The sequence below is a fragment of the Eleutherodactylus coqui genome, chromosome 1 (assembly GCF_035609145.1).
Source record: "Eleutherodactylus coqui strain aEleCoq1 chromosome 1, aEleCoq1.hap1, whole genome shotgun sequence".
Taxonomy (NCBI): Eukaryota; Metazoa; Chordata; class Amphibia; order Anura; family Eleutherodactylidae; genus Eleutherodactylus; species Eleutherodactylus coqui.
Window position 1 is genome coordinate 353,313,774 of NC_089837.1, and position 22,145 is coordinate 353,335,918.

General features: G+C 46.2%; 2 protein-coding genes across 4 annotated transcripts in view; one reads left to right on the forward strand and one right to left on the reverse strand.

Annotated features, from left to right (window-relative positions):
- Positions 1–2,064: 2,064 nt before the first annotated feature.
- Positions 2,065–10,664, reverse strand: TXNDC9 (thioredoxin domain containing 9). Of its 2 annotated transcripts, none has more exons than XM_066577135.1 (5): positions 10,543–10,664; positions 8,061–8,259; positions 7,569–7,687; positions 5,956–6,210; positions 2,065–3,365 (listed from the first exon to the last, which is right to left on the reverse strand). In XM_066577135.1, the coding sequence occupies exons 2-5, from the start codon at positions 8,235–8,237 to the stop codon at positions 3,248–3,250; spliced, it is 669 nt and encodes a 222-aa protein (XP_066433232.1). In that variant the 5' UTR covers positions 8,238–8,259; positions 10,543–10,664; the 3' UTR covers positions 2,065–3,247. The 2 variants fall into 2 exon arrangements, with proteins under 2 accessions (XP_066433232.1, XP_066433225.1); XM_066577128.1 differs by lacking the exon at positions 10,543–10,664 and adding an exon at positions 10,319–10,471.
- A 48-nt stretch (positions 10,665–10,712) lies between these two features.
- The window catches only part of EIF5B (eukaryotic translation initiation factor 5B), a 59,907-nt gene continuing 48,474 nt past the window's right edge, over positions 10,713–22,145 (forward strand). For both annotated transcript variants that reach the window (XM_066577107.1, XM_066577115.1), the window contains exon 1: positions 10,713–10,865. In XM_066577107.1, coding sequence (XP_066433204.1) covers positions 10,834–10,865 — 32 coding nt within the window. In that variant the 5' untranslated portion in view covers positions 10,713–10,833. The remainder of the gene's footprint in view (positions 10,866–22,145) is intronic.

Below are 22,145 nucleotides of genomic sequence, written 5' to 3' on the forward strand. Positions count from 1 at the left end.
GTATTTCTATTGGTCCCATGGAGTCAAATGATACTGAGATTTTATTTTCCTGAATGAGACAAGATATTCCTCTGGCAAGGCGTTTGCGAGTGCGAGAATACCTGATGATCTCCACTTTGAAATATTTAGATATGGAATGGCATATTGAAACATGTCTAAAGTAATATTTTTTTAGGGAGGGAGCTTTATGGTTTTGTCAGGTCATGGAATTTTTTCCATATTTTTAAGAGTGCTTGCTTGCAGGTTGGCAGGCGAAGGTAAATGCTATAAAGCAATTATGAGTAAAGATGGGGACAAGAGCGGCTAAGTCACATTCAATATGGATCCAGTGATTCCGGTTCTCAGATCTCCACCAAGGAGCCAATTTGGAGACTAGTGTAGCTATAGAATAGTCTTGAATGTCTTGGAGGCCTAGATCTCCTGACCATTAGTCTTTTGCAAATATAGTCCTCTTCGCTCATGGCTTGTATCCAGCGTGGACAAACTGAAACAGGATTTTGGTCATGTTTGTTATCAATCTTATTTTATTGAGTACATCTCAAATTGGCAATGCAGGTTACAAAAATAAAAATTCCCTGAAAGCGCTGCGGAATAAGTTGGTGCTATACAAATAAGATTTATTTTATTTAAATGAATCTGGCTTAACGTGTACACTTGCCAATTGGTACATGTTTCTTTATTAGTAAAGATGAGATGCATAATAGATCCTGAATCAGTATTTTTTGCGGTGCTCATTTACTGATAAGTTTAGATAGTGCTGTTAGAGGATTATAAATCTGCAAAATAAACGTTACTTTGTCGCCATCTAAAATGTAGGACCTTTGTAAGGCTTTATTCACACGGGCATTGCGATTTTCGGCTGCCTGCATCCCAGCCAAGAATTGCATGGACGAGAGAAAACTGTGACCCAGTCACAGTCTCGAGTTTTCTCACCCATTTAGACGGCAGAGTATAGATGATCGCACATTGATTTGTAGGAATTCTGCCATCCAATAGGTGGCGCTGTAGAGGCGTTGTTCCATCTTCCTTATTTGCATATATTTCCCAAAGGAGCATGCACAGCCTTAAAGGGGTTGTCCCGCGAAAGCAAGTGGGGTTATACACTTCTGTATGGCCACATAAATGCACTTTGTAATATACATCGTGCATTAAATATTGGCCATACAGAAGTTATACACTTACCACCTCCGGTGTTGGCGTCCCCGTTTCCATGGCGCCGACCAAAGCCTTCTTCTGCCTGGATTAGACGTGCTTGCGCTGTCTGCTTCTTCTGTCCCGCTGAAGGGGCCGCTCCGAAGAAGACCTCTGCGGTGCGAGCACGCCGGAGCGGGACAGAAGAGGGCAGACTGCGCAAGTGCGTCTAATCCAGGCAGAAGGCGGCTTTGGTCGGCGAAGAAGGCTTTCGCGGGGCAACCCCTTTAAGTTTCCTCACTCACTTTCTAGGTGCTCTCCTTAAGGAGTGATTATACCCCTTCCGACTCTGCAGTACGCTATGATGGGAAGTTTTCATTAAAAGACAAAGACTACCCCTTCTTAAAATAATTGTGTTATCATTTGATTACTGTGGGTCCAGTTTCTTTAAAGGCACTCATATACCTTCAACAACTGTCATATGAACGATTGTTTGTCCAACATCAGTTTTCACCGGCTCCACCATACGCATGGATGTTCAGCTTAGTCGATCATTTCTGTGTTTGTGTAGTTTGACCGAGAGTTGACTTCCACAGGAGACAGCAAGATGAGTGAATATAAAAAGCACATTCTCAGACTTCACATTCTCTTAGAACTTATGACATATTCTCTTTAAGCCACAGCTAGACGCCTCTGGCTTATTCTCTTGGTTAAAAAAAAACAAAAAACTGAGAATCGGGCACTGAAATTCAAAATCCCCAATCCTTCGTTTCCCCAACATCATCGTTAGGGGGAAAATAGAGCTGCCCTCCAATATACATAAACGTGGCCTGACAGGTTCGGATGACTAAACTCTAATGTGCCATGCAGATAAAAAGTTATTATCAGACCTGGTAATGGTTAGAAGAATAAACACACACAAGGAAACGTCTGTTTCTTCAATTTCATCTTTATTAGTCAGCTTAAAAAAGAAGTTCCAATATTCTGATATGAAAATGGTTTGCATTGCATTATCAATCATTATATTAAGGCCCCAAGGTTTGTACAGAAAGTAAGCTGTAACAGAAAAGTATTTACGCTGAAGCCTACAAAAAGCTCCCCCTCCAGTCCTAATTCTATATGCAAACACATTGCAGAGTGACGCAAACAACTAGGAGAACTTTTATTGAAAGGGTTTTTCCGGACCGCAAAAACATGACTGCCGTCTTCCAGAAATGTGGCTGGTAATGCAAATAAGCCTCATATGCACAAATAAAGCAAAGGTGCAATACCAACCATTGACCATGGACAGGCATGGTGCTGTTTCTGGATAAAGGTAGCCAAGTTTTTCTAATCCTGCACAACATCTTTAAACGATTTACTTGACTTAGGTGCTGAACTAATGAATGTAATAACTTAGACCCTCTAAATCTCTTAATTGTAAATCAGGAAACAAGTTTTACAGCACGTGTACTGAAATACAGATTCTGTAACCTATGACGGGACCCTTCCTCTGACTTGTAGGTTTGCCATATATAAATAGCGGAGTTTATAAAACTTTGTTAAAAAAGTCCTGCATTCAGAGCAAAATTGTCAAGTGCCATTTTCAACTAACAAACCTAGCTTGTGTGATCATTTCTGCTGTAAGGATGATTATATTATATTCCTCCGAGACTACATTCACATGGGCGAGCGCAATATCGGGCCAAGAAACCCGGCGCAATATTGCGCTTGCCAACATGCGTTTTTTACACATATGCAAGGCGTTTTTCATTCAAAAACCTCACTTCACTACTGTGCAATTGCGGTCCTCAAGCGCGTGTGAAACACACAAAGGATCACAAGTGTTTCCCATTGATTTCAATGGGGAACATTGCACTCGCATGCACATCTCACAGCATGCCAAAAGATAGAACATGCTGCAATTTTTATCCTCGTAGCATTGCTGCGAGGAGAAATAAGAAAACAATCAATAAATTGCTTATGTTAATAAATTCTTTCAAAAGAATGGGGATCATATTCAGTGCATCTTGCAACGCCTGAGATTCTGGCCCGTGTGAATGTAGCCTGAAGGGATGAAAAATAATGTGGCATAGAAAGAAGGCTCAGTCACCAAGAGGAACATAAAGCTGTACGTCTAGTCGTCATCAGAGTCCGAATCATATTTCTTTCCTCGTATAGTTTTCTTTTCCAGCTTTGTGAACTGAGAGCCATATTTCTTCTGACTCTGAAAAGGAGGTTCCATAAGATTTCCACTAGAATAATAAAAAATAAATAAAACAGATAAAACAAAGTTGAGGTCTCTGTAGTTATTCTTTAATGACCTAGGCTAAATGCTTAAATCCATCTTACGATTCAGTCTGTAATCTCCTTTTTACTTATTTTTCCCTTTTTGTTTTAGTTCCTATAGGGAACTTGAACTTGCGACCATTTGATCGCTCATACAGTATAATGCAATCATAGTACTGCATTATGCTGTGTTTTAACAGGCAGTCTATCAAGACATGCCACAGGCATATCTTGCTAGGCAATCAGTCATGGCAGCTTTGGGACCTAAGAAAGGCCCAAGTTGCGATGGCAATAAAACAGCCCTTGCCATTTCATTGCAGGGGACCATTTTGGACCCTTGTACACAAATCGAGGCAGTTAAAGGGTTTACTACTGCGATCAGCGTTTAACGTGAGCGGGTATTAGCTGACAAAGATAGCCAGTATCCACTGTTCTTAGAGTGGAATCGGCTCCTAATCCTGCTCCATGCAAACTTAAACCCAAAATAGATAAAGAAAAAAACTTTAAGAAAATCCTACTTTTCATTCCTTTTTATTTGCATACAGGGTTAACTTTCTCCCCAGAAACAGCGCAAATCTTGAAGAAAGTTGAGCTACAATAGCAGACACAACATCTAATGCTGTTTCAACCAACAAAAACAGATCCTCTTTTCCAATCTCAGGAAACCCATTAAAAGGGGTTGTCCAGGATATTTCTATTGATGACCTATCCTCAGGATAGGTCATCCATAGCTTATTGTCAGGGTATGCTGCTCAAGTTCCCCGCCAATCAGCTGTCCACTGGGTCCACCGTCATTGCGGATAGAGCAGAAAACAGACAGCTATCTGTAGTGCAGCAGCATGGGTTGGTATTGCAAGCACAGCTCCCATTCAATTCAATGGCAGCCATGCCCATATTACCAATCCGAGCTGCTTAAACATGTACAGAACTGTTAGCTTCTAGGTCCACACACACAGATTGTGGGCCAGATAATTGCTAAATCGCCAGAGGTATAGAATGGCAGACTACAATCAATCATATAGGTCAGTAATAATTCAAACCCAAACAACCCTTTAAATGCTCAAACACTCACTCCTATTAAAGGGAACCTGTCAGCAGTTCTGAGCAGGCTAACCCACATACAGCTGCAAAACAATAAAGTACATCTATTTCCAAATCATATCTTGTAATGTTGCCTGAAGCCAGCATACCATCAAAAACAGACTTTTACACTTTCCAAAGCTGCATGTAAATGGCATCCGAGTGGTCTGGTGGATGGACCCAGGCTGTCTCTGCTGCCCGCACTTCGCTCAATATCCTGGCTCTTCTCTGGCTGAGTTATGTGGAGGTCATCTCCTACGACATTCATAGAGCAATCCAAATCACACACATGAGCTGCGTTACTGAAGATCAACACATACATAGATTGTATGGCCTTATTGTAGGCAGATTCAACTCACACTTCTGCACATGCACCAGCTGCGGTGTGCGAGAGATCGTCCCGTGGATGATATAGGAAATGTCAGCCACGTCACTTAGCCAGAGAATGGTTGGGTTATTGATAGAGATGAGCGAACGTACTGGGTAAGGCCGATTTTGCAATCGAGCACCGCGATTTTCGAGTACTTCACTACTCGGGTGCGCTGTGGGGCGGGGCATGGCGTGGTGGAGCGGGGGGTAGCAGCGCGGAACAGGTTGGAGCTCTCTCTCTCTCCCCCCCCCACTCCCCTCTGCTCACCCACAGCGCCCCCGAGTACTTTTCACCCGAGTAGTGAAGTACTCGAAAATCGTGGTGCTCGATTGCGAAATCGGCCTTACCGAGTACGTTCGCTCATCTCTAGTTATTGAGTTAAGTGTGGGCAGCTCAGACATCATTTACCTGCAACAGGGAAAGTATATTTTTCTAATTATGCTGGCTTCAGACAATAATACAAGATATGATCTAAAACGAGCTGCACTTTATTGTTCTGCAGCTGTATGTGGGTTTATTCTGCATAGAGCTGCTGACAGATTTCCTTTAAAGAATGCCCACCTTGTTTCTATTATGCTATTAACGTGCAGCTTTTAGGCCTTGGGTCCACGGGTGGATTTGCTTTGCGAAATCCGCACAGGAGATCCACAAATCAAGCTGTCAATAGGGATGCATGGGCGTAACGCAAATTAATTAAAGCATGTGGATTTGTTTTGCGGACTTTCTGGTCTGGAAAACAAATTGCAGCATGCTCCATTTTTGTGCGGACCCCGAACTGACGGCTTCCACTGAAGTCAATGGAAGCCGTCCAATCCACGGCACACCCGCAGCTGACACTGCAGACGTGCCACGGATCCGTGGGAAAGCAGGAGTTCAAAACAAAGTGGCTGCGGGCAGGGTAGGCTCCGCGGGCGAAATCCAACTCGCCCATGGACATGAGGCCTTATACTGTGCTTTTAAGTCCAACTCAACTCTGCACTAACTTAATAGTAAGAGTATATATACAGCTTATTGTACACTGTGACAATCAATTAAAAACTAAATGAATGTAGAAATGAAGTCTGCACGTACAAGAAGCATCTCAGTAACTTTGAAAAATTTCCAACCTGTAGTTAATTATGTCGGCACAGCCAAGTCTCCATTCCAAGGTCTCTGTAGTGAACTCATCTGTATTGCCCAAATCAGTAAAACCAACAACATAATCTCTTGTTTTTCCATCCTTCACCAGTGCAAGGGTTGGGATGACTTTAATGCGCAGTCGTTCACATAAGAAGGGCGCTTTCTCGACATTCAGTTTCAGGAATTTTGTTTCGATATGCTTCTTGGCCAGTAATGCCAGATGTTTGTCCAGGATCTTACACCTAAACGAGAGAAGGAACATTGAGCAATAACCTGGTAATCATCGTTTGGCATCCTCACAAGAATCTTGTGGGTCTAAAGTGACAAAGATATTAGGTGACATACAGGTGGGAATTACCAAATAAGAAACATGGAATGAATAGAAAGAAAGATTAAAAAAAGAACTTATTGTGCAAACTGCAGGCGTAACATTATAGAGCCGGAGGAGCGAGGAAGATGGGGAAGATTTAGTAGAACTTGTGCTTTATTCATTTATATCTCTGTACATTCTGAGCTGAACAGTCCAATGGGCGGTCCTATGTATGACTCTGTATATAAAAATAGTTGTTAATCACTGCCAGGACCGCCCACTGGACCTCTAAGTTCAAAATGAGCAGAGATATAAGTGAATAAACCACAAGTTATACTAAGTCCCCATGAAACTATATAACAATCTGCTCAGCTCCTCCTGCTCTATAACATCATGCCTGCAGTTTGCACTGCATGTTACAGAGTCCGCATCTAGCAGGAGGCCCCCATGAGCAGGGCTAACCACATCCACTGCAGCCTAGTGATTGACAGTGGTCTTTCCATGCACAGTAATAGGAAGACAGCCATCAATCAGTGGCTGAAACAGGGTCGGCGGGGCTAGCCACAGCTCATGCATATCAAAGACTAGTCCTCTATGTCTGGCTGCTACTAATAAAATGCAAGCTTCTCCCAAAATACTGCATGTAAATATGGCTCAACTATTAAAAGAGGGCAGCATAAAAATGCTAACAGATTCCCTTTAATAGATATTTTAAAAAAGGAGTAGAAAATGAAACCGTATACCAGAATGCAAAAATTATATTACATGAATCAAATTTTTATGTTAAACATAGTTTAAGAATTTTTCAGTGATTTTGCTTATTTTCAATATTACGATTCATATTTAAACACAAAAAAAAACCAACTAAAATCTCGCAGTTTTCACATTGACCACTAAGCCTAATAACAGCCTGACATATCCTGCTCTGTAGAGAGAGTTTTTCAGCAGTCATACCATTATCATCACAGGCAGGATTATACTGAAAGTTAACACCTATATATAGAGAACACAGGTAGTCACGCTGCACACGACAGCCTGCGTGAGATACACTGCCATACACATCTACAGCCGACTCACACAGCGTTGTACGCATTTGGCCGTGGAAATGAGCCCTTAGTCATTTACAAACAATAGAATTAGAAAATTGAAACGGTTTCACCATCAGGTTTTCATCAGTTAAAAAAAACAAAAAACACAAGTGTTACAATCCCTTCAATTTCTCTGGTTTTTGAGTGAAATTATAGAAAACACTACTATAACATCAGGAAAGGCAGAAGTCATTTTCAATACCTGAAAGTGGAATCTTTGTAAAAATGGCAGACCACATTTTTACTTTCCTTCACTTCCTGGAAGAATTCTCTTTCACTGGGTATTTCTCTGTATTCTCCGTGGCCTTTAGATAGCCATTCCTGAACAAATAAGGAACAGTCAAAAAAGACCATAAGCATTAGATTTGGCACCACTTATAAGGATACAGTTTTTTCACTATACAAGAAGCAAGGGGCATACATTTTCTGCCCTACAGCCTTTGGCATGGCTTCAATCAAAATACTCACGACCACCTGTCTGTCCGTGCATGAGTGAGTGAGTTTGTAAACGACTTACATGCTCCACCCCTGATCACATGACGGTGACGTCATTAAAGAATCTTCATCCCCAGTAAGGGAGTTACATGCTCCGCTCCTGATCTACTACTGATGGCCCATCCTGCACATAGGCAATCAATAGTTTGCAACTAGACAACCCCTTTACATATTGTACAGTGCAGTAAGTTCACATTACCTGTTTTTGCTGCTGTGATTTCTTTAACGCCTCCAGTCGCTTTTCTTTGAGAAGCTCCATTTCATCTTCATCAATCTTATCTAGCTTTTCTAGTTCGGCATCTAACTGTTCCTCCATCAGCTTGGCGGTCTGCAGTAACTGATTCTCCATAACTTTGGTAAACATGTCGGCTGCCATTTTTACTGTAAGTTGCTAAAGTCTGCAAAAGAATATCTTATTTAGAAAGCACAAAAACAAAAACACACAACTAAAGAAAGGCCTAATGCACACGGTACGCACAGATTCCACGTGGGGAATCCCACATGGAATCCGGCCGTGACTGCGTGCCTGTGTGTGCAGGCATCGTCGTCTGCATGGACCTCTCATCTTCCAGTTTTTCTGTACTATGGTTGGTCCGCATGGCTTACCATCGGACATGTGCAGTACAGATTTTTAATTTTTTTTAAATCTCCTGTTTTTACCGTGGGTCATCCGCAATGCCAATTGTGGACATCCCGCGCGTTTGACGGTTTCCATTGACTTCAATGGAAGCGGTCCATTCAGGAACAACAGGAAAATGGAGCATGCTGTGATTTTTCATCCATTATTTGAAACCGCATTTGGATTCCGCTCGTGTGCTGGAAGAATCTTTTTTGCATTGCATGCTATGGAGGGTTATTGCTATGGAATCTGGACGTGGATGCCCGCTCTGGGTTCTGCAGCAAGAATCCGCCCGTGTGCATTAGCCCACAGTGCTCACAATGCGCTGAACTGGAAAACAAAGCAGCTTCAACTCAAAGGCTTTGTTCACATGATATGAAATACACCTTGTAAAAATCTGATGCACATTTAAACCCCTTAAGGACCAGGGTGCTTCGGTCCTAAAGGCCAGACACTTTTTAGGGATTTTACTCATACTGCTCTATTTTGTTTTCTACAGCTACCAAAATTGTTTTTAAGGGCGTTTTTTTCCCCCCCGTGACATACTGGGTTACTTTTTTTTATATCTTTTCTTCTCTGACTTTTCCTTTCCGGTTTTTAGGCGGCAGCCGTTATATAAGAATTAATCAGGTACTGTAGTTGTGGCCCCTCGGGAGGCGTCACCATGTGGCTCCTCACCAGCCATCAGGCTGAGAAAAACATTCACTGACATACAGTGCCCCTGCGCTCAGCAGAGACCTGTGAAGGGCAGAGATAATGGCCCTTCTGACCACTTTTTAGTTATAGGTGCACGCATGTTAAACAAAACCAGCAGCACTTAAGGCCCTTTTACACGTAATGATTGTCGTTCAAAATTCCTTTAAACGACCGATAATGAGCCATAATCGTTACATGTAAACGCATCGGCACTTTTTGTTTGAACGATGAATTTAAAGTGAACTTAAAATCTATCCTTCTACTACGGAGAGGTAAAGTAGTTTGCGTTATCTATCAGTAGACCACAGGCTGTTATCTCCGCGGGTGTCGGCAGATAACATTGTAACCTGTTGGGAGCCAGGATAAGAACAATACAGATGTGCCCACAGCTGGGCGTGTGATTAATCACATGCTGGGCTCTGCTAAAAGCTCATGGGGGCCCTTTTACATACAAATAAAGATGATAAAGTGTTAATGGCCATTAACACTTTCTGCAAATAGATCACTAAATCTTTCAGTTGTTTGAAAGATTATCTTTGCGTGTAAATGGGCCTTCACCCATCCTCTGCCCAACAATCCAGCACTGCAGGCACATGGCCCTCCTAGTCTTTGCTGTGGAATGGCTACTGCCTGACTAATCAGAGGCCAGGTGCCATTCTCCTGGCATGATGGCTCCCAGCAGAACGGCAGCTGACCACCATGGTATCTGAGTGGCTGCCACAACAAAGATCAGCGGGCCGCGGGGGGGCGGAGGACGAGTAAGTCCTGCTGGTTTGGTTATTTTAGCATACATGCACCCATTAGTTGAAAAAATAGCCAGACAAGGCCTTTAATGGCAGCTACTGCTGAGCACTACAGTCACACAATGCAGGCTGCCACACATAACCGCGGCCTCCTGCTGCCCATAGGCACTCTGTATGGAGGGGGCGCACGGAGCCCCCTGCAGGAGCCGGCTGCACGGTATAACCGCCCAGTAGAGGAGGCTACACTGCACGGAGACGGGCAGCCACAGCCGCATCACTGCAGGGAGGAGGCACAATGATGGCCGCTGCGGCCCCCGCAGGCAGTGGCTCCCTGACGTACAGGCCTCGGTAGCCGTGAGCTTATAGAGAAGGGGTCTGTACACCCCGCACATTACCTACCTGCCGCTTCTCCTCTCTCGCTTTGACAAGGCCACGCCCACTAACAGCGACCACTGTCAGGACAACCAGTGTCCGTACCGGAATTGTTACACAGGCGCCCTGCTAACGTCAGTTACGTGCTTCTTGCGTAAAACGTCACGACGTCTATTGGCCACCATTTTGAGTTCTGGCATAGTGCGTACAAGTGTCAGAATATACGGAAAACATGAAAAACCATAACGTGCCTACAGCGGCGACCAGTTCAAAGAACATTGCATACACCAATAACAATGTATGACAAGCCAGTAATTCTCACGACATCACCGACACTACGCTGGTAGCGTAGGAGATTCTCTTTCCGTTCGAGCTGACGTCATCAGCGTTCCGACGTCTCTCGCTATTGGCTGTACGCAAGCAGTTACTCTGGACAGTGCGCCGGGGAGTAAGGGCTTGCGCACGCGCGGAAGAAGGTACCAGCCAGCAGCTTGTGGGCACCATATGCAACGAGGTGATAGAGCTCCACTGACACGGGCACCATGGGCAAGAAGAAGGGCAAGGCAGAGGAGAGGTAACTAGCGGGCGAGGCCTGGTGCCCCGTGGTGGGACAGAGGCCTAGAGGTGACGGCTGCTAGAGGGGAGGTGCATGGAGGACGTGAGGCCGGCATTACCCCTGGCGGAGGCCGCGCACACGGCGGGTTCAGAACCTCAATTTTAGTTGAAATTTCCCGCAGACGTCTCGGAGTGCTGAGCACGTGACTGCAGGCTGTTGTTCTCTGCTAGCAGCCAGTCCGGGGCTGTGTGAGGTCCGCAGAAACTGGGGTTTCTTGCCTTATAACATTTTTTAATAAGTCACATTTCATGTTTTTTGTTTTGTTTTCCAACGGTGCTGCTCCAGGCGTCAGTTTTTCTTCCCTTCTCACGTTTTGATGTGTTTTCCTAAAGAAGGGTTTATAGAAAAGTCTATGAAAAAATGTCATGGATCCCCCAAAATGCACCAAAACTGAGAAAAAAGTGTGACAGAAACCCAGCTAGTAGTTCCATACTACCTGACAGCAAGCATTCTCACAAATGGCTTTGTGACACCGCCCTACAGGAGCACCTACCTGTGACACGGCCCCCATCCCCCCAGGAGCACCTACCTGTGACACGCCCCCATCCCCCCAGGAGCACCTACCTGTGACACGCCCCCATCCCCCCAGGAGCACCTACCTGTGACACGGCCCCCATCCCCCCAGGAGCACCTACCTGTGACACGGCCCCCATCCCCCCAGGAGCACCTACCTGTGACACGGCCCCCATCCCCCCAGGAGCACCTACCTGTGACACGGCCCCCATCCCCCCAGGAGCACCTACCTGTGACACGCCCCCATCCCCCCAGGAGCACCTACCTGTGACACGCCCCCATCCCCCCAGGAGCACCTACCTGTGACACGCCCCCATCCCCCCAGGAGCACCTACCTGTGACACGGCCCCCATCCCCCCAGGAGCACCTACCTGTGACACGGCCCCCATCCCCCCAGGAGCACCTACCTGTGACACGGCCCCCCTTCCCCCCAGGAGCACCTACCTGTGACACGGCCCCCCTCCCCCCCCCCCCCCAGGAGCACCTACCTGACATTTGTATAAACGGTTCCTCAGGTTATGAGGCGCTTCTCCTATAATGTGATGGTTTCCAGTTTACTTAAAAAGGTTTCCATCCCTTAAATTATTGATGAGCTTTCCTCAGGATAGGTGATCAATAGCTGAGCCCCCTGTGGATCAGTTGTTCAGTTGGCCACAGTGGTGCCATACATTGTGCACTGGCCTAGCCTGGTATTACAAGCACATTGTCCATTCACTTGAATTCAGAGCAGGCGTCTGCCTCCGGATTACACAGCAATAACCCCCCCATAGCACGCTATGGAAAAATGATTCTCCCTGCACGAGCGGATGAAAAATCGCAAAATGCTCCATTTTCCTGTGGTTCCCACACGGACGGTTTCCATTGATGTCAATGGAAGTCATCCGATTTGCGGCACAGCCACAGTTGATGTTGTGGGCGGCCTGTGGGTTTTGCAGGAAAAGCAGTTTTAAAAAAAAATCCATACTGCACAGGTCTGATGGCGAGCCGTGCGGACCGTCCGCAGTACAGATTAATATTCAAGTGTTTTTAACGTTAGAAAGTCATAATGAGTTTTGTGACAAAAAAGATGCGCAATTTTATCCCGGATGGCATCAATGTGAGAGTGTTCTCAAGGAAAATCATCGCTGCTGCTCAAAAAAATCGCTGAAACAAAGACATGATTTTCCAATGATTTATTTATTTTTGCAGCCCCCCCCCCCCATCGCCTGTGTCAAACTAGCCTAAGGCTGCCTGCAGACGAGCGGGTCGGATCCGGCAGCGAGAATTCTCGCCGCGGGACCCGACCCGAGAGCCTGCAGTGACGAGCGCGTACTCTCCCGCGCCTGGCGGCCCCAGCTCTTTCATGTGCCGGCTGCGGCGCAGCCGGCGCATGCGCAGTCCGGAGCCAGCGGCCGGGTGAGTGTGAGCCCCGCACAAAAATAGGACACGTCGCGGTTTGTTTGCCGCGCGAGATTTCGCGCGGCCAAACCGCGGCTGTCTGCATAGGAGTGCGTATTGTAATGCACTCCTATGCAGACTTTCAGTGGCGGAAATCCCGCGGGAAATCCCGCCGCGGGATTTCCGCCCGTGTGCAGGCGGCCTAAGGCCTCTCACACATGGCGTTTCCAAAAACACTGCGTTTTTCAACACTGCGTTTTCAGCCCTGTGTGAGCAGCCCCATTGAAATGAATGGGAGCCTCGTACAGCGTTTAGCGCAACACCGTACAAAAACGTCTGTGTGAGGGCGGCCCTAGTGAAATGAGCAGCTGCATGCAGCTTCTAAGGGTCTTGAAGGGAACTTGTTACCAAGTTCATGCCGCCCAAACCACGGAGCATGACCCCACCTGCGTCACACGGAGGGACAGATCGCTCCTCTATTGTGTAGTACAGCGCTGTCACTCGGCGGGCGGCAGAAGGCTGGCGCAGTGTCGCCCCCATCACTCCAAGCTCCGTTCCAACTGCATCTGCAAGGCAAGCTTGTGCTAAACCGCTGGAGCATCTGACAGTAGAACATACACGGGCGCGCTGTATGCACCTGTCCCGGGTCCCATGAGAGCTTCCCCAGGGCTTTCCCCCAGTTGCATGATGAGGAAACTTGTACTCGGACCTTGCTCATCCCCAGTGGCACTTAGAGAATCCTTTGGCCTGGGGGTCTGCCATTGGATATCATATCTGAATCAATTGAGAGCTCTTTCATAGGGTTTCCAAGACAAAATTTTTACAGGGTAGGTCACCAGGTCTTTCCCTATCCTCCCATTTATCTGGGCTTGGGACCGTATAGGGATGACTCCTACATGGCTGGGTTGCCCCATGTATCACACGCACATAATATCCGCAGTACACGACAAATATGCATGTAAAGGTGTATTTGCAGTGTATGTGAAATCCCCATAGCCTTTATTGGTGTATATTACCCACCAAAATAGAACATGCCACGTTTTGTCTTTTTTTCATGGATGCAGGAAAAATTCCTTCTGTGGGCTTCTAGCACTTCATATTACGTGCCTAAAAAATACACGTGTAATATGCGGGGCGCATACTTAAGGTGGCCATACACCTTGGAGAACCCCCAAACCTGACAATTCTAGCATTACTGGCTGACCAGTTCACAGGTTTACCCTAATAAGGACAGATCCTACACTCGCCTGTCCTAGGTCTCTACATCTCCAGTGCTGCACCCTCTTCTTCCCTGCCGTTTACATGTTGCAGCAGCCCATCCCAGACCTGTGGTCATGTGCTGAGCCTCATGATTGCCTGCAGCAGCCTGTCATATCCCATCAGCAGGCTGCCGCCTGTATACACAGCACTGGCAGGAGGAGCCTGGGACGGCTGACTAGAGCATCTTTTGTTCTCTAAGGTTGGGTTCTCAGAGGACGGAAATATCGCGGCTTGGCCGCACCGAAAAGCCGCAGGTTTTGGAGCAGTTCGGCCGCCGGCATTCCGCTGAGGTTTTCTCTCCCTATAGAGAGGGGTGAGGCTGCAGCCGACAAAAAAAAATAAAAAATGCCGCAGAATTAAATTCTGCGCCCCATGTCCGTTTCTGCCTGGCTTTGCTGCAACGGATTGGCCGCCCTGTGTGAACGAGATTTTTGCTAAATCTTGTCTACGTGGCTGGGTAATCTCTGGATTATAAGCCGCGGGCGGATTTACCACACGGAAATTCTGCAGCAATTCTGTCCCGTGTAAACCCAGCTTTACTTGGCCTGCAAATTAAAAAAATCTTGGACAACCCATTTAATGCATCTGGGGGGTCTCAAATTGCACCCAACGGTAGAGGTCTGTTGGAAAAAAAAAATAGTCTGGTGTGTTGGATTTTTACATGCTCTAAACCTTGTTCTCAAGGGAGATAAGCAGCTGCCGGAGGTGCCTGGTAGTGACTTGTTTCCATGCCCACCTTTAGAACATGCATGTATATGGGTCAGTTCGGAGGAACAGCTGTTGGCCGATTGAATGCCAGGTGATGGAAGGTGAATGGCCATCTATAGGGAAGCCAGGCCTGGGAACATCAGTTTAGATTTTTTGGGTGGGAACAGCCAGCTTTGTCACATGACTAAAAAGGAGCATGAATTCTTGCATTTGGTGTGCATTATACTATATTAGTAGTAGTCCTTACATTCATCAGTCTCTTCCCTTTACCGCTGGGCATTGCTTCTCAGGATTTGGCATCCGCAGTTATAAATAATGATTCAGCTGTGGTTTCACATGCAGGCTTTGGCTGCGCTGATCCGTAGGCTCCCGGTCATGTGACCATTCTCAGGTTTCTGAGTGATCATAAGTTGCTATCCTAGAATAAATTCACAAACTAATTTACTATTTCTTTTGTGGAGGTAGTGACATACTACTCCGTCTATTGTAGTAATTGTTTATGGTAATTTGTCAGCAGGGACTAGCGCCTGCATTCAAGACGACAGAACGTTTGTAACCATCCTGTCATGGTTATTTCTGTCACCAGGTAGTAATATGTCTTAGATATAAGTAGTTATTTAATAACTGGGAAAACAGGCCAGACAAGACTGCGTGCGATTTATGACCTGGATTTTACCTGGCTCCTATTAATGGCTCACACTGCAGCCAATACAATATCCTTTTTAGTGTATTACTTACCGTATATACCGGCGTATAAGGCGACGGGGCGTATAAGACGACCCCCCCAACTTTCACCTTATACGCCGGGAATACAGCGGAGCAAAAAAAAAAAAAAGCATTACTCACCTCCCCCGGCGTTCTGCGGCACTGCTGCAGGCTGTCGCTCCCTCCTGGTCCCTGGCAGAGCATTGCTTTCTGGACGCAGGGCTTGAAATCCCCCGCCTCCAGAAAACACACGTGCCTTCAGCCAATCACAGCCATTCAATGATGTCATTGAATGGCTGTGATTGGCTGAAGGCACGTGTGTTAGCTAATCACAGTATTAGCTTTCTGGAGGCGGGGATTTCAAGCCCTGGGTCCAGAAAGCAATGCTCTGCCAGGGACCAGGAGGGAGCGACAGCCTGCAGCAGCGCCACAGAACGCCGGGGGAGGTGAGTAATGATTTTTTTTTTTTTTTGACACTTTCTTTTTTTTGTATTACCGGCGTATAAGACGACCCCCGACTTCAGAGCAGATTTTTCGGGGTTCAAAAGTCGTCTTATACGCCAGTATATACGGTACCTGCATTCCCAGGTGACTTCAGAATAAGTTACTGCGTGTGTACTCTGAGCTGGTGAGAGGAGCCTGCTGCTCTGATGTCTTCTGTAGGCTGTACATCGACAAGATACTAGCTTCTGCTTCCTAACTCTCTGTAGCACACAGCTAAAACAGCTTCATGGAAGACAGTGTACGGCAGTGCCGAGCAGTGTAGATGGGATTCCAGTAGCTGTAACATACTAAATAACGTACTGTTAGCTGCAGCCACATCCGAAAGGGGTGTGATTAATAAGATCTTCATTCAATACTCCCCTTGCGTCTTTTTCTATGCATATTAGGCCATATTTACACTGACGAGAAAAACACGATTGCAAGACCCGCAGAACTCGTTTCTTGTAATAACCCATTATTTGTAATGGTTGTATTTACATGGGCGATTAGAAAAATCACAGTATGTCTTTTTTTGGGGGGGGGGGGGGGGGCAATTTAAACCATTATTTACTATGGGAGTAAAAAAAAGAATTCACATTAGACTCGCATGCAGATGTGATTTTCATGCAAGCACTTTTTTTCTCTCTTATTGAAACATGATTTTTCACGCATGGGCAGGGATGCCATGTGTTTTTCTCGCAAAATGCTGTTTTTAAAAAATTTGCACAACTCTAGAAAGACTTTTGCAGCATATAATAACTTGCCAGATCTTCCTGCCCAGCGCCGCCTCACCAATCACTGGGAGTGATCCCTTAATTTTATAAGCAGTGTTCTTTCGGATGCCATATATAATCTCTCCGCACACGTGGCACCCTGCGGGGCTGTACTGCTGTGTGCTAGAGTGCAGTCTACACATCCTGCCATATAGGTGCTGTGCATTGAGCCCTGCCGTATGCCTAGGGCCCCCTGTCCACGGGTGAGATGGGATGTCGCTAGCAATATTCTGCTGCCTGGGAGCAGGGGAGAGGCCTCTCCGTTCTCTGCAGTGAGCCTATCTGACAGATGGGCTCACCGCGGAGAATCGCGACATGCGACTTAAGTCCCGCAAGCGGAGAATCGCTTTGACTCTCCGCTCGTGGACAGAGGGCTGCGCTTTCCATAGCAACGCTATAGGTAACGTGCACTGCGTTGGCCATGGGTAACGCAATACATAATCGCCCATGGACAGGAGCCCTAAGGGGGGAATTTATCAATATTTTTGTTTCTGGACTGGATATGATCTCCAGCTTTTCCAAATATTACTACTGATATCAGAAAGCTGTACAGATTTTGGAACCAATCTTTTCGTCAGGCCAGTCTCACACGGGCGGATTCCTATAGCGAAATCTACGATTGACATCCGGATTCACAGCAAAACACACTCATTGAAAGGCATGTAAAATCCATTTTTCACTTACACTTGCGGATACAAATTGTTGTATAGGTTGCAGATACCCACATCATTGCTTAGTGACGGCGCAGGAAATACAAACACTATAAAGAAAGTGTACTGCACATGATTGCCGGCGAGCTGCCTCGGTCATCCGCAATACGGTACAATTCGGGTCCTTATGGTCGCCGGCCGGGCTCACAGCTGGAATCCACTGCAGGCCTTCCGTATCCAAAATCGGACCCGTTCGTGTGAGCCCCGTCTCACAGAAGCTGTTTCTGACCTTAGGGCACTCCAAACTACATCACATTTATTGAGCCATTCACTTCTTAATAGGTTTGGAGCAGTTTACTCCAACCACCCTGCCCCCCTCCCTTTAGTATCAAACACTGGTCTTAAAGGGGTTGTCCCGCGCCGAAACGGGTTTTTTTAAAATTCAATAGGCCCCCCGTTCGGCACGAGACAAACCCAATGCATGGGTTAAAAAAAAAACGTTTAGTACTTGCCCGAATCCCCGCGCTGCGGCGACTTCTTACTTACCTTACCAAGATGGCCGCCGGGATCTTCACTCACGATGCACCGCGGGTCTTCTCCCATGGTGCACCGTGGGCTCTGTGCGGTCCATTGCCGATTCCAGCCTCCTGATTGGCTGGAATCGGCACACGTGACGGGGACGGAGCTACGAGGACCAGCTCTCCGGCACGAGCGGCCCCATTCACCAGGGAGAAGACCGGACTGCGCAAGCGCGTCTAATCGGGCGATTAGACGCTGAAATTAGATGGCACCATGGAGACGAGGACGCTAGCAACGGAACAGGTAAGTGAATAACTTCTGTATGGCTCATAATTAATGCACGATGTACATTACAAAGTGCATTAATATGGCCATACAGAAGTGTATACCCCCACTTGCTTTCGCGGGACAACCCCTTTAATAAATGTTGGTCATGTCTTTGGTAACTACCAACTAAACAAGCCTGTTACAGATCTCTATGGCCAAAAGTGAACTGGTTGGTGTTGCTTTGCCAGTCATATTGAGAGGACCCCCATGATTGGTGAGTTGGGCACCTGCAGCTTAACCCTCTCTTCTAATTGCCCTAGAAGAATACTATGTCATTGTCCATGCACAGTGTTACGGAGGTCTTAGACATGTACTTGTGTGGATCTGTTCTGGTGACCTTTGCCTTTTAATACCCATCATGTGTTACATAGAGATTACCTTTACAGAGGTGTCCAGCTGTGTACACTGAATGTTACCAAGGATTCCAATTTCTTAGAATACAAAAGTGATACATTTTCTTGCCATCCAGTATCCACGCTTAGGGCTTGTTCACACTGCCCTTAGCCCCAGTTAGTCATTTTGCTGTTTCATTTGTGAAGCAGAGAGACAAATAAAAATGAAATTAAATATCCCCCCCCCCCCCCATTGGGTTTCCGTTAAAAACATTAAATATTCCGGATTTGGTTCAGTTTTTTTTCCAGATGGAACTAATAGTGCAAAAACGGAACCAAACTGGAATAAACTGAAATATTTTTGTTATTAAAGGGGTTCTGACACAAATAATGTTTTTATGCTTTAGCAGCCATTGTTCCCTGGTCTGCCTAATGGACCCAGGGAACCCATGGTTTAATGGCTGCTAAAGCATAAAAACATAATACTTACCTGTTCTTCTGTTGTTGTTGACATCGGGGGGGTCATCTCACGGCAGGCGCTGTTCCTCCTCTTCTGTCTGCACGAGTCGCGCCGCTCCGGGATCGCTCGCATGCGCAGTGGAGAGGTGCCCTCTGACAGGAGTCAGGACGGGCTGCGTCTCCACTGCGCATGCGCAGCACTCCGGAGTTCAGCCGGACGGACGGACCGCCCACGGCAAGCACTGCTTGTGACGTGCTTGCTGTGGGCGGTCCGTCCGTTCACCTCAGAAGTGCCTGACGGACGGAGCAGAGCCAGGAAGCGCTCTTTTTGACCGCTCCTGCTCTGCTTTAAAGGCACAGAAGAAGATGCCGGCTGGAGGGGACATGCCTGGCGATCGGGCCAGGCAAGGCGAGTACAATTTTTTTTTTTTGATGTCAGAACCCCTTTAATGAAAACCCACCGAACATTTAATTCCGTTTTTATTTCCGTTTCTCTGCTTCACAAATGGAATAGAGAAACCGATATGGTTACGTGGGGCATACGACAGTGTGAACATGTATTTCCTTAACATAGATTATTGTAATGGATGGCATCAGTAGGGTACATGCTGCTTTTGCACCACAATCTAGTATGTTGCGCCCGGGGCGTACTACATCTACCTTCTCATATATGCCTTTTATTTCTATAATGTGGGCTGTGTTATAGCTAATCCCTAACGGCACATTACAGTAGGGGTGCCAGAGTGTTACTCGGTAATATGTTGCTAGATTAGGGAGTTGTCACCAATTGGCAGACGCTGTGTGACGCTGACAAGTTGCTGGATTGTTAGTGCAGCTAAGTGTTCCTTTGTAATCTTTGTTGGAATAGTCATGACCTCATCATTCCTATCCGGGCTGTTGGGGTTCTGCTGACGCTGCGCTTGTAATGTTTCCTACTAGCTGCATGCAGGGTGACATATTGGGAGAAAAAAAGAGAAAATCTGTATAAACAAGTCTGCCCTTGTGTTGTGGACAAGTCTGTACCTGTATCGTATATCAATAGGCTATTTTATGTGAGCCATAGTATAGCAACAAGCCAGTTACAGAACTTTATTGCTCTCCAATGTAGACAGCTATTTTTGTAGAATTATGTTTGTTATGGAAAACAAATGAAATGCTGCTTTTAAATGTCCTTCTCTGAACAAGGTGCCCTTACCACCATTAGGGGGCGAACTATATTGTGTCTCAATTTGAGCAACTGGGAGTGATGTTCTGCAGGGGAAAATAGTGAAGGGGAAGCAGGGCAGCACCGTCCCTTCAATATCAGCCTTAATGGCTGTCCCAGAGGTCAGATCACAAAACTGTGGCTTATCCTAGCAATAAGCCACTACTTTACCAGATGGGAATACACCTCTTAGGGCTCATGTCCACGGGCAAAATAAGAATTAAAATCCGCAGCGGATTTTAACTCTTCTCCTGCCCGCGGATCCGCACCCCATAGGGATGCATTGACCACCCGCGGGGTAGATAAATACCCGCGGATGGTCAATAAAAAGGATTTTAAAAAAAATGGAGCATGAAAAAATCTGGACCATGCTCCATTTTCATGCGGGTCTCCCGCGGGGACGGCTCCCGCGGGCTTCTATTGAAGCCTATGGAAGCCGTCCGGATCCGCGGGAGACAAAAATCGGGATTTACTCACACGCTCCGTTTCTTCTCTTCGGGCGGCGCCATCTTCTCTCCGTCGCGGCCGGATCTTTTTTTCTTCGGGACGGCGCATGCGCGGGGCACGTCACCGACGTCATCATGCGCATCCGCCGAGCCGAAGAAAGAAGATCCGGCCGCGACGCACAGAAGATGACGCCGCAGCGAAGAGAAGAAACGGAGCGGATGGGAGGTGAGTTTATTCTTATTTATTGTTATTTTCAGCGCTCATGTCCGCGGGGCAGGAGGGACCCGCTGCAGATTCTCCATGGAGAATCTGCAGCGGATCTGATTTTCCCCGTGGACATGAGGCCTAAAACTCAGTTGGAAGAAATGTTTTTTACTTTTTCCTTTATTAATTAGTTGTACATATAGTTAGACTTTACGGTAATACTTGTTTCTATAAAATTATTGCATACAGACATAAGCGTTTAAAGCAATTGTACCAGGATATCAAGTTATTCCCTATCCAGATAAACAGCTGCGAATGAATAGTGAGCGCATTTTTTAAAGTTTTTTTTTCATGTTTACACTGAACAATTGTCGCTCAGATTTGTTCGTTTAAATAATTGTTGAGTGATAATCGTTACGTGGAAATGGGCCATAAGGAAAACTAGTGGCAAGAGAAAATAGACCAAGGGAGAAGAGCGGAAGCGGGCCAGAATATCACAGGAGCTACCTGGTGGAAGGGCAGTTGGCCTTATTGAGAGTAGCAGTGGCAACAGGGTTATGTAAGAAGTGGTAAAATCCTAGGGAACCACAGTGTGGATGAGATAAAGGAAGGAATAGATTTAAGCGCTAAACACTGCCAAATGCTACCATTGATTTCAATGTGGCTTCTCAGACATGCACTAAAACGCAGTGTTTTTCAAGCGCTGTCTGATTTTCGTTGCTCGTGAGAAAGCGGTCTTAATGGTACAGGATATACAGTTATGTCCTGTGGGTTTGGGGTTTGTATGGGGAGGGGAGGGATTGCGGGTTTATTCCGCTCCATACAATGCGGATTCTGGCTGTTTCTTACAACCAACACCTGCCTTCAATAGCTCCGATAAGCCACACCGCTCATCAGAGCTGTTTGCTCTTTCAATGCCACAATCAATTCTGATTGCAAAATTTAAATGCCCGCGATAAGATTGCGGGTTACCATGGTACCTGGGAACCTAAATTGCCCAATGGCTGCCATCGCAGATTGATTATCAAGCCATGCCCATAGCATGGCTTGATAGATTGCCTGTCAGATTGCGGTATATTGTAATGCTATTATATCATACTGCAGGAGCGATCAAAGTATCGCTAGTTATTGTCTGCTCATGGGAACTTTAAAAAACCCCAAAAACTTAAAAATGAGTTGAAAAAACTTTTTTTTTTAATAAAACAAGTTTAAAAAAAACACTTTTCCATATTTATAACAAAAACCCATATTTGCTATCGCTGCATACATGAAAAGTC

What these genes read in the sequence shown, in the direction of transcription:
- TXNDC9 (XM_066577135.1), bottom strand. Translation starts at nt 8,237, where the DNA reads ATGGCAGCCGACATGTTTACCAAAGTTATGGAGAATCAGTTACTGCAG. An exon ending in TACAAAGATTCCACTTTCAG is followed by an intron (nt 6,211 to 7,568) that starts GTATTGAAAATG and finishes TCTCTCGTTTAG; the next exon opens with GTGTAAGATCCTGGACAAAC. An exon ending in GCCGACATAATTAACTACAG is followed by an intron (nt 3,366 to 5,955) that starts GTTGGAAATTTT and finishes TTATTATTCTAG; the next exon opens with TGGAAATCTTATGGAACCTC.